This window comes from Epinephelus moara, chromosome 15 (genome assembly GCF_006386435.1).
Source record: "Epinephelus moara isolate mb chromosome 15, YSFRI_EMoa_1.0, whole genome shotgun sequence".
Classification (NCBI taxonomy): Eukaryota; Metazoa; Chordata; class Actinopteri; order Perciformes; family Serranidae; genus Epinephelus; species Epinephelus moara.
The window spans coordinates 6,758,207-6,775,062 of record NC_065520.1 but is presented as its reverse complement, the minus strand read 5'-3'; the positions used below and the strand labels follow the sequence as shown (position 1 = coordinate 6,775,062).

Sequence of the window (16,856 nt, the reverse complement as noted above, 5' to 3'; positions counted from 1 at the left end):
AAGAAATGGATCGAAACAGTTTTACATTTGCAAATCCAAACCTTTATTTGTGGTAAAATCAGAATAGACAGTTGTTTTTCTTCGTGCAGTGCTCCTCTTCGTGCACAACTGCTAAACTAATACATAAAGCAAATACTAACTACCAGGCTGGAGGTGCTACGTGTCCACACTGAGGAGTCTGGCCAGTCAGTAATGGGGACAGCACTGGACTTTTTCCTCTTTCAGCTCAGTCAATAATTATTCCTCAATGAGAATGCCTTTTGTTCACAACTAGAGAAGAGGCATGAACTTTGATCGGTCATTAATCGTGGCTTTACTGGGGCCACATTGCATTCTGTCCCCGTGTAACTGCAGAATGTCTCATGCAAGAGACAGATGTAGACTTATATGGATAAAAGGAACCTGTATGGCCATTGTCAGGTCATCTTTACCTCATTTCTGATTGGCCAGACGCTCCCCCCGTATGAGCATTAACACCCTAACGCCTGAAAATATGCAAATCACAACAACATAGCAATAGAACCACAGTTAATTCTGTGTTATGAAGACTTTAAAGATCACCACTTGCCAGACATTCACAACAAGGGTATTAACGGGAAGGAAAAAGTGTAAAGACTCAAATGAATTAAAAAAACAAAACAAAACAACATCTGACTTGGAGAGAATCTGGACACTTGTTTTTTGTACTGCATGTTTCTTTTGTTTGTTTTTTTTACAAAATGGTCTTTGATCTTGACGTTTTGTTAAATTTTTTTTTTTAATCCAAACCTTGGCATATATGGTGGTATTGTCTCAAATTTTGTCTGCCAATTAAAAATGGCTGTTTGTGTTTGATTATCATTATTGGCAATGGAACCTGTCGCACAAACAGGTTTGTGGATCTGATACTGAGTCCAATGTGACTTTAAAGGTAACCCGTGTCGGATGTTTCTCTTAATATGTCACAGTCGCATCAGCTGTAATAAAACTGTCTTCACTCTGTGGTCTTGTGTGAGGAGTGCTGCTACTTTGTAAGTATTTAGGGTCCAATTTTGTTTGGACAAAAGCCAGTTTAAACTTAAGGAAAATGTATAGTGCAGGTCCAGACACTGCATTGTTCTGGGGTTTCGGACTGGGTTGGCAAAAACAGTCTGGTTTAACACGAAAAGATGTGCACATAGCATGGGTTGTTTTGTCTTGACCTTACACAGGGGGCTGCCCATCGTTCAGACGGCCCAAAGTTCTGCAGCTTAGTTAGTCAGGAAAATGTCCTACTGGACAAAAAACCCATTCTCCGACAGTCTGTTATCCCAAAAAGCCAACGTACATTGCTTCGAAGTACAGTCTCTCCAAAAATATATCCTCCCTGCGGTGTGACAACCCATTCCCCAGAAAAAAATGTTTGAATTGTACTTTCTCTTATTTTCAGAGAAACTGGACTTTGGAACAACAGGCTTTTGTTTTTGGGATGACGGACTGTGAGTGAAATAGACTTTCGGTCCAACAGGATATTTTTCGGACCAAGGGGACGTCAGAACAATGGCATGGCACCCTTGTACAGAGAATTGGTGATTTTGGATTCCTCATTAACAGATGATTGAATCAGTTTTGGTACCAATGTCAGATTCTGGATTTTTATAATCTGTTACTTACATCATCACAGGTTGTTACAGCGACATATTGAAAGAGAAACCCCTACACGCTGCATCTTTAACATTAAAAAGCTCACACTACCCCAGAAAAATAGAAATTTTCACTCATACCAATGACATTCAACATTCAAGTGCCAGTGTTTTTGTTTACTGTCTTTTGGTCAAGTCACTTTGTAAAATATCAACTTTTGTATTAGGCTTATAAAAATAAATATTTCTCAAAAATGCTTGATAAATTACACAAACTAGCAGCGAAAGTAGACTCGAGAACTCTGTGTGCAAACAGCTGATTCCTACGGTTGCTGTTAACTACAACTCCACCTGGTCCCAAAAAAATAAAACGGCTTCATATCTGGAAGAACCTTTCCATACGACACATACACACACACGTGCACACACACACACCACGCACTAAACTGTGGAGAAACCTCTCTCTTTGACACCTGGCTGTGCTACACTTCAAACACTCTCACTTGCTCCTTCGTACCTCTCGGAGGTTTTGAAGGACATGTACTACAGAAGACTTTAGTTGAACATTAAACAAAGTAACTGAAGTATTTTCTGTAAAACTCAATGGGTTTTCTACAACAGAGGGGCCTGCAGGCCGCAGCAATGGGAGCATAGCACCATTAATTGTTCACTGACAATAGAAGCACTCCGGCTGGAAAGTTAGTTACCGTAGTGACGCAGAATCATTTGCCATGGTGACACTGTCAGTGTCAGTGAGTCTGTTGCCATGGTAATGCTGTATACAGTGTAACCAACTATCTGCTCCATTAGGGCTGGGTATCACCCTGGGATTTAAGGCATCAAAAAGGTTTTTAAAACATTTCAAAAACTAAAGTGCTGCATTTCTAAATAAGAACTTTTCTTCCAAAGGAAATTAACCTGTCTGATTTGTGAAGCTGAAGATCCAAACAAGTGTTACATTTACTGTAGAGGGTGTGGATTTATTAACATGATGCTACCTTCGACACTACTGAGTGGCAAAACAGACCAAAAATGGCAAAATACTAACTTGAACAAGACGAACAGCAAGAGACTCTACAGCCATGCAAGCTGCTCTGTGAGGCTGTACGTAGGCACAGCTAAATGCTAATATCCACATGCTAACCTGCTCACGACGACAATGCTAGTATGCTAATATTTTGCAGGTAATGTGGACCATCTTAGTTTAGCATGCTAGCATTTGCTAATTAGCACTAACTACAAAGTACAGATGATGCTAATGGCAACAGTATCAGTTTTGCAGGTATTTGGCCATGACCCAAAGTGTGTGACAACGTACAGTGATGTCACACGCATGCCCCCTACTGTATCCTATATTTCTACTATAAAAGAAATCGTTTATGTAAGGGACTGTTCATTATTATGAGAGAAGGGGGGTGGTGCAAAAGGAGAGGCATGTCATATAATTTTTTAAGCACTGGGGACATGCTTATGTTTCTTTATTTCGGCTAAGGGGAGGGGCATACAAATTTAAGTGGTTGTATTTTGTATTTATTTTACTGCAGATTATTAAAGAAAACGTGTCTTTTTTATATTTGGCAAAAAAAAAAGTCTGCACGAACTGACTGATAGGCACGACAAGAGTGAAAATCCACGGCTTTTTTCAACTTCTGGATTTCGTCTTCAACTTTTAACTTTCAGTCTCTAATAACAATAATAATAATTCATGGTGGAGAGTGGTTCGTGCATTTTCCGTCCGGTTAAAGGAAAAATATTTGTAGATTCAGGGGTAAAAAAAAATAAAGAAAAAATAAAAACAAAGTCACACCCCAGGCACCCCTCTGCTCTGATAAATAAAGAACAGTCCCTAATGGTTTGGTTTTTTCATCTGTGTTGAAAAATACCCAGCCCTAACCAAAAAGTTTCAGTCTAAAGTAAATCAGAAATTCAGTCACTTCAAGGCACCGTGCACATGTCAGACTTTGGGCTGAATTCACTTGTGCCAGCTTGTGCTCTAATCCAAATGGAGCACAGACGGAAAACATCTCGCGCAGAAAAACTTGTTGACAGCAAAGTGAAAGCCACAAGTAATTGATCTCTATTGCACTTTCTGCAGAAGTTGGGTTCATTTTGACGAAGTGGGAAGGGAGTTTGGGGCACAGTGGTAGTTATGTGTTGCTTCAACACAGTTCAATGGTAATTACAGCTGACAGATGTGATCTGTCTGCCTTAGTAAAAGACCTAAATACATTGCATATACATGTGCGAACTCTGAACGACACTACTTGACAAGATTGCTCTACCAACAAGATGAAAAAGTGAGGTAAACTGAAGTTTAACCTTCCATGACTCTGCTGCACAACTTCCTATCTGTACCACCAGCAGTCAACAACCAGCATTTATCTTGTATTATATCAGCAATTCTAATATTTATCACTGCAGGCGAAATGCTCAGTCCTTTCATTTATTCACGGTTATTCTATCTGCCCCCTAGTGGCTGGTAGAAGGCATAGCAATGTCTACGCACTCAACCAGATTCAACCAAGTGGCTTTGCCTCCCACTGTAGGCCTTTGATTTTAGCATACTTAGCATTATTACTAAAACACAAGCGACTGCACTAGCTGCATACTAAGTTTGTGGTTGGCAACAGCCATGAATTCAAGTAACAAACGCTGACAATGTCTCCTCTCACACAGGGAATGTGTCAGTTGATAATTCAGTCAGGCATTAAAACTGTTGTTCAGTCAATATTAAAAGGTGGACTCTCTGATTTTTGTAACAAAATCCAAGAGTGCAAATTCAACTGTAAGGTAATGAGCTTTAGTTTGGCATTCGTCTGCCTGTGCAGATCTGTCTCCTCCATGATGGGGGACACACACTGGAAAATTTGACAGTTATGAAACAACTGCCAACAAGACAGCTGGTTAAGAAAACTCCTACATGTAAAGGTGTCCCCAAAGACTATCAAAAAAGTGCAACTGAAAGAGTTTTATTGATGTGTAAAGTGAGTTTTAAACTAAGTAAATCCTTCATAACTGATTGTCATTTGCAATGTTATCTTTGACTTATTGTCCTCTTACTGATTTTTATCTTCCTGCTGGTTATACCTTCACACTGAACAGCAACAGTTCTCTCTGAGATGCTGCAGGAAAAATTAAAGTTTGGTATTTATATCATGGCCACAGACAAATTCTCTGATTGGTTGCTAAAATCATCTTCTGGGACACCTTAAACACAGTTCTGGTCAACAATCAATCGCTGTTTTAACTGCTGCTCATGGTAGTTTAGCCCAAATTTGACTTGAAGTTGAACAATAGCGACATTATAATGCTGTATGCAACAAAGACAGTTAATCTGACAATTGAATCGCAAGTGGCCAAAAGATAATGCAAACTAACCTTCTGTGTTCCGTAGCTTTTTGAGTGGTTACATGGTGGAGTTTCATTTTAGTTCCTAACATTGCATCCGATGACAAATGTCCTTGAACATAAACTGGCTCCTCAACCATAAGAAGGTGAACCAAGTTACTGAGAAATCACTGAACTCATTTCTCCCGCCATGAATTCAGACACAAAAGCCGGTGCCTTTGCACCAGGAAACTTTTGAAAAATCGAGTTTCTATGTGACTTGCTGTCTGCTTGAATCCTGAGTCCTTCAGCATTACTTAACCTGAATTCTCCAAAAAATCACGTTCAAGCCAACTCCATCCTAAACCTCCCGACAAACTGTTTTTTAAGGAAATAGACTGGCCTGAACACGACCTCTTGAAAGTTAAAAAGTCTCAAAATCATAGATGACAGGAAAAATCAGAGTTCTAACAAAACTAAAGCCTGCTGTAGAATTGTATCTATTTGCTTGGCGTTCATTAACTCCTTGACCAAAAAACAACAACACTTGCATATGTTTTATTGTCTTGGTCCAGCCTTGTCAATTTGCCAAAACCAGTGGGCAATTTGAGGTATTCTGTCTGGTGAGCATTAACTGGTTTCCGTTTGTAGTCAAAGTAGTATCGCCTTATCACGCCTGAGCAGGCTTGGTTGCATGCAGGTAAACAGTGGAGCGCAAAAAAGGCGGGACGCATTGCCCGAAATGTAATCTTAGAACCCATCAGCCATAATTCTTTTGTTGAAATGTTGCACCCAGGTAATCGTCGTCAAACCAGTAACTGATGGGTTCCTCAATTGATTGATTAGTAATTAAATTCCCCTTACGCCTTTTCCATAAATAAAGAAAACATCTGATGACCGTATTCAAATTGCCCACTGAGCTAAGCATACCAGACACTGCCTGGTCCAACATCGAGTGATCGGACATGATTTCTACACAAGTGTTGTTTCACTTGTAATTCACATTCTTTTTCAGTGGAGATTCTTCTCTTTTTGTCTTAAGAAGAGTTTAACTATTTACATTTAAATCTATATTTTCACTTCACTAAAGTTGTTCATATAAACAAAACAAATTAAGACCCTGATGAAGATTAACAATTTCTCCCACCAGGTAGCAACAGAGCATTTTGGGGCTTATTCTGCTGCTATTTAACACAGCGGGGGGATCGGACTTCTACCACTGAAGCGTCCAAATGTACAGTGGAGTTCCTTTTGGAGGTTCAATCAGGGATGAAACATGGACGTCTGGTTCCACAGCAGCAGCGAGTGGGGCTGACCAGGGATCACAAAAAAATAAATAAATTGATCTTCTTGCATGTTGTAGCCAAAGATCTTGAGTTCTGTTGCGCCACTTTTCTACAAGCACACTTTATTGGTCCTCTGTCTTACTGTGCTATGCCGAGCTCGGTGTCCTTTTAACATTCATAAGCTATGGTGCTAGCTAGGGCTGAGTATTGTTAAAAAATGACAATACCAGTATCAATGTGGGCCGATTGGGCCAATCGCACGTTGCAATAAATCGACAAACACTTGCGGTGATTGGCCGCGAGCAAAACCAGATCTTGGTACAAAAAGGACCAATAATCGTTTGACTGGAGAAGATCTGTTACTTCTTGTTACTACATTATTTTGGTCAATACCTTGGAGGTATCGCGTACCAGTACCCAGCCCTAGTGCTAGTCAAAGTGCACTGTTGAATAAATAGTAGGAATAGGAGTGTATACAAATCTCAAGCAGAAGCCTAGTTATATTTGGCGTAAAGACAGCGTCACAAGTGAACTACTCAAAAGGTGCAGTCACATTTTGGGCAAATTCTCAAACAACTAACACAAGTCCCAAGTAAGTAATGCCCTTTCCCTGCCAGTGCTTTGGAAAGGACGCGTGATCACATTTCACCTAACAGTAAGACAGGACATGGCTAAAATGTGCTATGGCAGCGTGGCATTAAATCCTCTGGAAAGCCCCGGCTCTCTCTGCTGTGAAGTGGGTTAGGCTAAATTATCCAAGTCTTTACTTTGAACCCTGACCTCGACAGATCTCAAAGACATAACGAATAAACTGGAATGACTTATTTTAGAGAAGACTCTTCATGTAACTCTCCAGGATAGAGTGAGCGAGAAAATTTTGAACTCTTTAAGCCTTTTAGTTGTGTATCCCCTTGAAAGAAGCTTTTGGCAAACAAGGGTTTTAGTGTTTGTGGTGGAGGCGGAGCGTGTTTCCCAAGAGCACGGAGGCACTAAGAGTCAGCACGAGAGTAGCTGGTTACATTTGGTAGCTGCTGCAGCAGCAGTCTGATTTTAATTTCTACACCTCAAATATGCTGCAGCATTGCTCACATCACTGCTGGATGTGGTCACAATATTCTTTCCTATTTCGCTGCAAAGATACTTATCATACTATGAATATACTGAATTTCGGTAATGTTATCAGGAGCACTACTGCTATGAGGTTTGGGGCAGTGTAAGATTTTTAAAACCGGTTTGACATTAAGGCACCGGACCAGTATTCTGAATTTTACTATTAGGTGTCGCAGTTGACTCAGCAGCCGCTCCCGAGTAGGACATAATGACATCATGTTCTAACAGCCAACAAGCGTAGGCCAGTTAGAACACCTCTTTCGTTAGCTTCAAAATGACAAATGTCAGTTCAGCCAGTTTGCATAAAATCAAACCGGTTTAAGCTCATACGCCGCACTGGATCGAAAAAACAGAAATAAACCTGGAACATATTTTTATTTACAAACACATGTTTGAATGGTAGAAGAAGTAACATGACTGCTGCTACGCCGGTAGGCTTAATTCTCTCTCAGTTGTTCTGAGATGTAATGTGACCCAACCATTAGTGACAAGATGCCTTTGGGAAACTCAAACTCATGCTCAGACCTGAGCTGTAGATGTGACGTATAGGTCAATTAGTAGGACTCGGTTCCCAAAAGCATAAAACCACTGTTGTTATGAGCGCTCACTGGCTAGTGGTTTTGTAATTAACTTCTTATTTTGCATAAAACAAATGTAATGTCTTGTTTTGACTTATTTTAGTCACTCTGGATGAGGGTATATCAGAAGAATCTATAAATATGGTTGCAGTGGTAATATGCTTTTGGGAATCGGCTCATCAGAGACCTGATGAATTTGAACTCCAATAAACAGATAAGGAATTTCTTTGAGTTTCCTCATCACAGTTTTTGTTTATTTTATTTTTTTTGCCAAGGTTTGATTTAGTTCAAGCCTAGTTTGTTTCCTTCCAAATAGAAATAAAGAAAAACATGTTTAAACCCATACATGACATTAAATACACTTTTTTTTGTCACAGTTGGCCAATACTTGTAGCCACTTAAGTATTATGGCGATTAAAACAACGGAAATAAGAGACAAAGTTCAAATTCTTAAAGGCACAGTACAGAAACAAATGATCCTTCATTATGTTTTCTTTCAAACAAAGAAAATGCTGTTCGCAGTCCAAAGACTGTTTGCTAGCATCATTGCTAATGGGTGACAACGTCTGCTGGCGTCCCACAGGCTGGGTGTTTCAGTTTGTCCAGCTCCCTTGTCCCTGCTGTCTCTGTAAGACATCTTTCTCAGATCTTTGTAAATCAAGACTTCAATATGTTTTAAAAAGGTGAAAAAAAAATAATAAAAAAACATTTTTCTGTTTCTGTGGCCGCTTTTTTTTTTTTTAGTATCTATCATGTAAATGAAGAAAACTTCAGCCAGTTCCCATTTTGTGAATTCATATGCAGACATATTTTGCTCAGAATTGACATCTTGCCTATCTCTGCGCTATATTTTAGAAAAGTTTTTGGCCGGTGATTTACAACATGGCCATGCGTTACATACAAAGATGACATGTGAAGGTACACAGGACGCCTGGCTGGCTTTGGGTGAATGCAGACAAAAACACGATGAAGCCAAAACTGAAATCTAAAGTGAAAAAAAACAAAACAAAAAAAACCCCAACAAGATTTCCCCCTGGTCTTCTACGGTTGTCTCGCAGGACTAAGTCACTGTAAATCTTACATGTCCATCTAAACTTAAGGGGTTAAAGGAAGACCTAAAACTTAAATTCAATTGGTTATTTTTCTTCAAGCACTTGCCACAAAGGGAAAATATTTCAAAACATCCTCTGGAACTTAAGGATGTGTTAAAAAATAACGACCTAAAATTGAAGAATCCCTTTATAATGTGGCCTACTGTATGAGGTGAGGTTTACCAGGAATTAAGAAATCAAAAGAAAAAAGATGGTCGACCGTAAAGACAAGGATGGAGATGGAAAGGACGAGAAAAGTCAAATAATTAAAAGATCTGAGTGCACAGGGATGGAAGGAGGGCTATATAAATGAGTATAAATAGTTTAATAACATGCACATGGGTTCTCGGGGTTAATGAAGGGGAGGAGACAGATGGAGTGTAGACAACAGTGTGGAGAAAGGAAGGAGGATGAGTGAGAGGAAGAAAGAGGGATGAGTAAAGAAGGGGAGGAGGAACCTAGTTGCCCCACCAGTCAACTTGAGAGTGTGAGTAGTTCCCTCCGTAGCCGTCACTGGTGTAGAAGTTGCCAAAACCACCTGAGAGGGAGGAAACAGAGGAGAAAAGTTAGAGGGACACTCTGACAATTTTTAACCAGCTTTGTATCATAACACTGTGGGTAGTATGTGTGAATGAACTGAACTTCCCTTCACCTTACCAGCACCAAGATCTCCCTGCTCAAATCTGCTGAATGACTCAGTTTGTGTCATTAGACAAATTCCTGCTGGCTTTAGGGCTGTTGCTCAAACTTAAGTTTGTACTTTTGAATTTCCGTATGCTCCCCACCACGGACACAAAGAGCATAGAACCGGATCAAGAGAGAAACATGCCCCTTTCTCTGTCTCTCTCAAACTCGACTCAACTAGACAGTGCTAATGGAAAAAAAAAAATTAGATTATGTCTCTGTATTGCCTATTTCTCACTTAAAATGTCTTAATTCAAACATATTTAAGTGTACTGTTTGGCTGTAATCAAAGAATTTGGAAACAGGAGGTGTATGCAATACTGTTTCCTGTTTTGTAAAAATGGAGTCTAAAAAAACCTGGGACTTAACTACAAAAATTCTGTTACTGTGTCGCCTGGTTCGCCTCAAATTTTTTCAGAACCATATTTTAGCTTACCGATCATTTGTTACCAGCCAGCCGCCATATTGTTTCCTGTGTAAAAACAGACGGGCACGCTTTCCGCTACCCACCGCTTAAAACAGGTAAAATCTCATTTCAATGTAAAGCTGCGTGCACCGTATTGATTCGCTCAGCCCGTCTCTCTCTGATTATCATGAGACTACTGCTGCAGGACCGGAGCTCTGTGCCTGGAACAGAGTCACACACATGCACGCACACATACAAATACACACACAGTGACAGGGCTAACTGTTAGCATCACAAAGCTAATGTTACCAAACAGTTAATCAACGGTTTAATAGCAGATTTCAGCCATTCTGGTGTGAGATGACAGCTTGGTGTTGGATGTTAACCGCTGTTGTGAGGCTTCTGCTCAAGCAGTAAAATATGTTGAGTAGGGATGAGATCGCATTGTGCTATGTTAGCTCACGCTCACCAAGCAGAGGGAGAGGATTTCACAAGGACGGTCCTTTAACGCTGTGTCAATTGGCTGCAATTTCATTGCAACAAAACAACACGTATCGCAACACTGATTGCAATTTTTGGAAAAAAAAAAGCTGCCGTGACATCAGGCCGCAACAATCCAAAAAACAGCCCGTGAAATCCTGGAGAGACTGTTTATTGGTCCGCTGTGGCACAGTGCTTTTTTGCACAGTCTTTAGCAAAAGCAAATACCACATCCCCTTTCCCCTGTTTTCTTTGGTCATACAGCACCAATTTCAAAAGTATTTTTGTCTATTTACTTAAAGGACAGCCCAGTTTTATAAAAAAAAATTTCTTTCCAGCAGTGAAATACTCCTTTAACAAAGTAAAGATGTTCCCAATGAACCTAGGGTCGCAAGTTACTTCGACTTTGCTGCAATAGTCATACCCAAAGACCAGATGCTCACCTCCTCCAAACCCACGGTTTCCTCCATGTCCTGCCTGGTTGCGACCTCCACGTCCTCCAAACCCTCCAGCGTTGCCTCCAGCAGCTGTCTGTCGATAATCACGTGCTCCAAAACCACCAGAGAACCTGGTTTACATCAGACACAAAGTGAACGTCACTGCATTTGTACAAAACACTGATGGGTTGAGACCCGTAAATGGCATTAACATTCATAGAAAACACATTTACCTATTAAGAGGAGACGGTGTGTATGAATACCTCTTAGAGCGTCCTCTGTTGCTGCTCTTATGCTGGTGTTCATAGGCCAGGCTCTCAAGCCATGAGGGCACTTCCTGTTTGGCCTCCACCAGAATGTCCAGCAGGTCTTTTGTGATATTTCCATTTTTATCATTGAAGAATGATGTGGCCAGTCCTACAGGTTAAAAAGTAACAGTAGCATTCAATCACAGCTTTTTGTGGTGTGTGACTCAAAAAGCTTCAAGTCTGTCCTAATTTAGATTATGTACCACACATGACTGGGCTTCATACCACTGGCTGACATTAGCTCTGGTCTTACCCAGGTTTCCGACTCTTCCTGTACGTCCAATACGGTGGACATACTCCTCTATGTCGCTGGGCAAGTCAAAGTTAATAACATGTTTCACATTGGAGATGTCCAGACCGCGAGCTGCCACCTAAGTTCATACAAAAGAGGGAAAAAAGGTCACTCACACAAGTTCACATGCAGTGATACTATTCACCTGTAACTGATATGAGTCTCTAAAAGCAAGACCGGTATCTTTCTAATATTTCCTGCCATATGAGTGTGAAATATAAAGTATGTATTAAGGCAGGTTTAACCATTTTTACAAGCAACTGTTCATTTCTACTGACCGCTGTGGCCACCAGAATGGGGCATTTTCCTGATCTGAACTGGCTCAGGGCCTCCTCTCGGTCTCTCTGGGAGCGGTCGCCATGGATACTGGTGCAGGCGTACCCCTCCCGATACAGAAAGTCCTCCAAGGCGTCTGCGCCCTTCTTGGTCTCCACAAAAACCAGAGTCAACGAGTCCTTACCTGATGGGCCGAGAAAGAAGACACCCGAGGTTAATCATTCAAGGCGGTCGCTAAATGTATAACACAGAGAGCTGATTTTAACTTGCTGAGAATAAAGTAGCTGCATGTTTCTCTGTTTTCACACCACAGATTTTGAAAAGTGCAGAGTAGAAAGGTGAGGTGGTCACGAAAATCACGAGGAATATTTTGATAGAGATTAGTAGCTATACAAAATTGAATGCATATAAAACTTCCCACTGGTCTTTTGTTGACATGTTACCCTGCCCTGAACCTAGGAGATGAACACATCAGATGGCCTCATCATTTTTAGAGATTGCTGATGACATGGCAAACTAGAATTACTGTCTCATGACTATATGCCTCTGTGACTGTAACTGTGAAAACATGGATGCTTCACAAACATCTCCCCCCCGACAGCACAGAAGATCTTTACAATCAGCACAGTTTCAAGGTGGACACCCAAGATTTGTGTCACCAATTCAGTATCTGACCAAATGTCTCCTCTTCTGTTCCCGAGTTATGACATGGAGTAAAGGTCAGAAAAGGGTTTTTGCAGAACAGTATGATGTCACAGTGAAGCTGACCTTTGACCTTTTGGATATAAAATGGCACTGCTTCATCATTTTATCCTATTTGAGTGAAATTTTGTCCTAATTAGCTTCTGAATTCTTGAATGGTGGCCAGAAACATGTTTCGTGAGGTTACAGTGACTATGACCTCACAAACACTAAAATGTGGCCACTAAAATCTAATCAGTTCATCGCTGTGTTGAGGTGGACATTTGTGCCAAATTTGAGGAAATTCCCTTGAGGTGTTCTCAAGAATACTGCATTCACGAGGATGAGACAGACCCAAGATCACAGTGACCTTTGACAACTAAAATCTGATCAGTTTATTTCTGAGTCCAAGTGAATGTCTCAGCTGTGTCGAAGTGGACATTTGTGCCAAATTTAAGGAACATCCCTCAAGGTGTTCTTGAGATATTGCATTCAAGAATAAGAAAGACTCAATGTCACAGTGACCTTGACTTTTACATCTTTTTTTGAAGATTATGCTTATGGCTTTTTGCCTTTATTTGACAGGACAAATTAAGCATGAAAGGGCGAGAGAGAGAAATGGGGATGACATGCAGCAAAGGGTGGAATCGAACCCACAGCTGCTGCCACAAGGACACTGCCTTTGTATATGGGACGCCTGCCCTACCCACTGAGCTACTGGGCGCCCATGAACTTGACTTTAAGCACTTAAATCCAATGAGTTAATTGCTGAGTCCAAGTGAACCTTTGTGTGAAATTTGAAGAAATTCCCATAAGGTATTTTTGAGAGATTCCATTCAAGAGAATGAGTCCAATACAAGGTCAATGGTTGTGCAAAATTCCAGGAAATTCCCTCAAGACCTTCTTGAGATATCACATTCACGATAATGAGATGGACACAAAGTCACAATGACCTTGACTTTTGACTAACAAAATGCAATCAGTTCATCTTTGAGTCCAAATGGACGTTTGTACTAAATTCTGGAGATATTGTGTTCACCACAATGGGACACACAGACCCGAAAACAGAATGCCTAAAAAGGCATACAAAGAAAGTTGGCATTCAGAGGAAGGACTAAGTTTAAATAATTTCCACAAGAAGACTTGAAGGGAGCACTCCTGGGGGCGGGGGAGATGCAGTGAGCTCACCTGCAAGCATTATGTTATAATCATGTGTTTGTGTAATTACTCTCATGGCCAGAGGGGGGAGACAAAAGTTCTTCAAACACTTGAGTGGAAATTCACCATCTCACTGTATCTTATTCATTCATTTGCCATTTAAAAAAAGGGCTGTAGGCACAATATATGTTGCATCATACTGACATCCCGACATGCAAATCCTTCCGTGTATAAACAAATCATATCAGTTCCTCTTTCAGCCTTATGAGCAGGTTACAGGTCTGCTGGTAAGGCTTTTCAGTTCCAGGTGTGACACATAAATCCTAAAAACATGCACCTTAATTTAGATAAAATGTTCACATTACAGTACATTTTCTCTATGAACAGAACAGTGCAACAGGAAGCAGGGAGTGCAGTGTGGGAAAAAAAACAAAATAATAATACCAAACAATAGCTTAACAGTATGAGCAGCACTGTGCTGTTGCACAGGAACTGTGACTCGAGCCACTGATGGAAAGAGTGTGGTCACAGTTCTTCCTCAATGCGCCGTGTACATCACTACCTGAAAATGAAGCGAGGCCACTGGCCCACATTTGTATCCACTGGTTAGCTGCTGAGACAACAACATAACCAGACTCTCTCCATCAAGGCTGTTTGGGTCTGACAGAGACACCACAGAAACATAATTTACATAAAAATACCACAAAAAAAATACAGCAGGCATGTTTGTTTTCAGGTCAGCAAACCGGACCCATGAAATGGTACACAGAACCAAAAATAACTGAAGGACTCTCCATCCACAGAGAGGAACATCAAAGGGCAAGCAAAATTATTTTAAATATGAAATGACAGATATAAGTTTCCCCACTGAGGATCTTACCAGGTTTCTCTATGTTGTCTCCTGTATTGTCCTGAACCTCGCTGGGAATGACTTGGGATAAAACCACACCAAACCATCGACATGTCAACTGCACTCAATCAGCAGCAGAAAACCAACTGTACATGTTTGATGTTCCTGTTTGCCTCAGTTCACTAAATTTGTTATACTAAATCAGGAAAATGGGTTATTTGTCCAACCACAAAGGTGGCTCTTTAAATTGGTTTCTACTGGAAATGAAGAAAAATAAAATATTCTTTGAAAATTACAAAGTGGGAATGACATTTCTTTTTATGGAACATCCTCACTGTTGCCTTCCTGGAGCTAAGAAAATAGTCGATCATTGGATGAAACCTGCTGAAAGCTTTTGCTCCTGCTAATGCTATCCAATGTAGAAAAATCAATTCAGACTGAAGTTGTTTGATGTGTCATGGACCTGCAATGTTAACACACATCTGAAAGTAATGCGCTGTTATTGTTATGTGACTGTCTTACCTGTAGCACTGAGCAGGTCCAGGAGGAAAGACCTCTTGTCGCTCTCCTCCACCCACACAACTTTCTGAGTGATGTTCTCTGAGGTGGAACCCACTCTGCCCACAGCCAGGAAGATGTACTCCTCTAGGAAATCCCTGGCCAGGATCTGGAAAAGGAGCAGTAAATGTGCTTATAACTAGAGTTTTAGCATGGGCTAAGTGCTCATGGTTGGACTGTTGTCAATTCAGGTGTGGTGGAAAGTTAACGTCTGCCTGGTTGCCTCGAAAAAAAAAAGCCTATGGGATTATTCCACTGGCTTTTTGGATTATTGCAGAAAATAAGCCCTGTGGAAAACAAAACTTTATTTTACTGCTACAACAGTGTGAAACAAAGGCTTATCCAAAGCATCTCTAAGAGGAAAATGCAGTGTAACAACAGCAGATGGCAGATTTGCCCCTGGATAGAGTCTCTCCTGATAACACCACCTGCACATATGTTTGGAGCTGACTGTTGTGGACCCTTGTGGAAGTAGTGTTGTGCAGCGCTATGGTGTTATTTACACCTGAGCCATTGGAGATCAAACACATCGCTTTCTTTTTCACACATTTCTCATCCAGTTCTTCAACATGCTCATGAAGAGGTGGGTCATGGTGGTCGCAACCACATGCTAACGAGAATACGGCAAAAATATTCCTGTATTCCTGGTGCCACTGCAAATGCAACACAAACGTACCTGGATCTCTTTGGGAAAGGTTGCGCTGAACATCATGGTTTGTCGGATGCCTTTGTGCGGCATGGTGTCCTGTTCAACGATGCGTCTGATCTGGGGTTCAAATCCCATGTCCAGCATACGATCTGCCTCATCTAGGACCAGGTAGCTGAAGTTAAGAGGACAAAGGAAGATGAAGAGGTTGAAGCCTTTGGCCTCACTGATTAAGATTCTATGGCCAAAAACGTTCTGTGAATTGCCAGACAAATAATCATGGAAACTTATGAATGATAGATTTCTGAGTGTGACCCTCTCTTCTTAATATAGATACATGCATCTAGGATAATGCACCAGTTGGCCAGAGCGCAGTGGCAACCCTGCAAATAGTGTTAGAGGTTGTATCCTACTTTCATCCATCACTCCCTCCACTTGTCCATGTCTTACTTGCAGTAGTCCAGTCCAATCTTGCCTCTCTCCATCATGTCCACCAGTCTTCCAGGCGTGGCCACCAGCAGGTGACAGCCTCTCTCCAGATCTCTTATCTGCTGCCCAATGTCTGCTCCTCCGTACACCACACACGGGCGCACTCTGGAGCGGTAGGAAAACTAAACACACAAACAAAAAGGTTAAGGACATACATGGGTAAATGTCTGTCATCTTAAAGGATTTCATGCTCCTGTGTGTGTTTGTGTGTCTGCTCACCTTCCTGGCTTCATCATATATCTGCAGAGCCAGTTCTCTGGTTGGAGCCAACACCAGTGAGATGGGGTACTGCTTACGACGCCCATACTTTCCATTCTCCTGTAAGACAACGACAAAACAACAACACACCTTGAATTTCACTGGGACAACTTTGACCATTACTTTAGTTTTTATATGACATACACTTTTTTCAAGCATTTATATACAGTGGTGTGAAAAAGTGTTTGCTCCCTTCCTGATTTCTTACTTTTTTGCATGTTTTCCAAACTTAAATGTTTCAGAACATCAAACAAATTTAAACATTAGTCAAAGATAACACAAGTAAACACAAAATGCAGTTTTTAAATGAAGGGTTTTATTAATGAGGAAGAAAAAAATC

At 40.9% G+C, this 16,856-nt stretch overlaps 1 protein-coding gene across 10 annotated transcripts in view; it reads right to left on the bottom strand.

The window, feature by feature from the left end:
• Positions 1 to 19: 19 nt before the first annotated feature.
• The window catches only part of LOC126402057 (ATP-dependent RNA helicase DDX3X-like), a 27,646-nt gene continuing 10,809 nt past the window's right edge, over positions 20 to 16,856 (bottom strand). For 5 of the 10 annotated variants that reach the window (XM_050063745.1, XM_050063747.1, XM_050063746.1 and 2 more), the window contains 10 exons: positions 16,478 to 16,576; positions 16,220 to 16,380; positions 15,800 to 15,944; positions 15,088 to 15,232; positions 14,596 to 14,646; positions 11,879 to 12,060; positions 11,562 to 11,679; positions 11,234 to 11,417; positions 11,007 to 11,131; positions 20 to 9,531 (listed from right to left, as the gene is read on the bottom strand). In XM_050063745.1, the coding sequence (XP_049919702.1) occupies positions 9,452 to 9,531; positions 11,007 to 11,131; positions 11,234 to 11,417; positions 11,562 to 11,679; positions 11,879 to 12,060; positions 14,596 to 14,646; positions 15,088 to 15,232; positions 15,800 to 15,944; positions 16,220 to 16,380; positions 16,478 to 16,576 (1,290 nt within the window). In that variant the 3' untranslated portion in view covers positions 20 to 9,451. The remainder of the gene's footprint in view (positions 9,532 to 11,006; positions 11,132 to 11,233; positions 11,418 to 11,561; positions 11,680 to 11,878; positions 12,061 to 14,595; positions 14,647 to 15,087; positions 15,233 to 15,799; positions 15,945 to 16,219; positions 16,381 to 16,477; positions 16,577 to 16,856) is intronic. The other 5 variants (XM_050063748.1, XM_050063750.1, XM_050063755.1 and 2 more) reach the window with 3 other exon arrangements.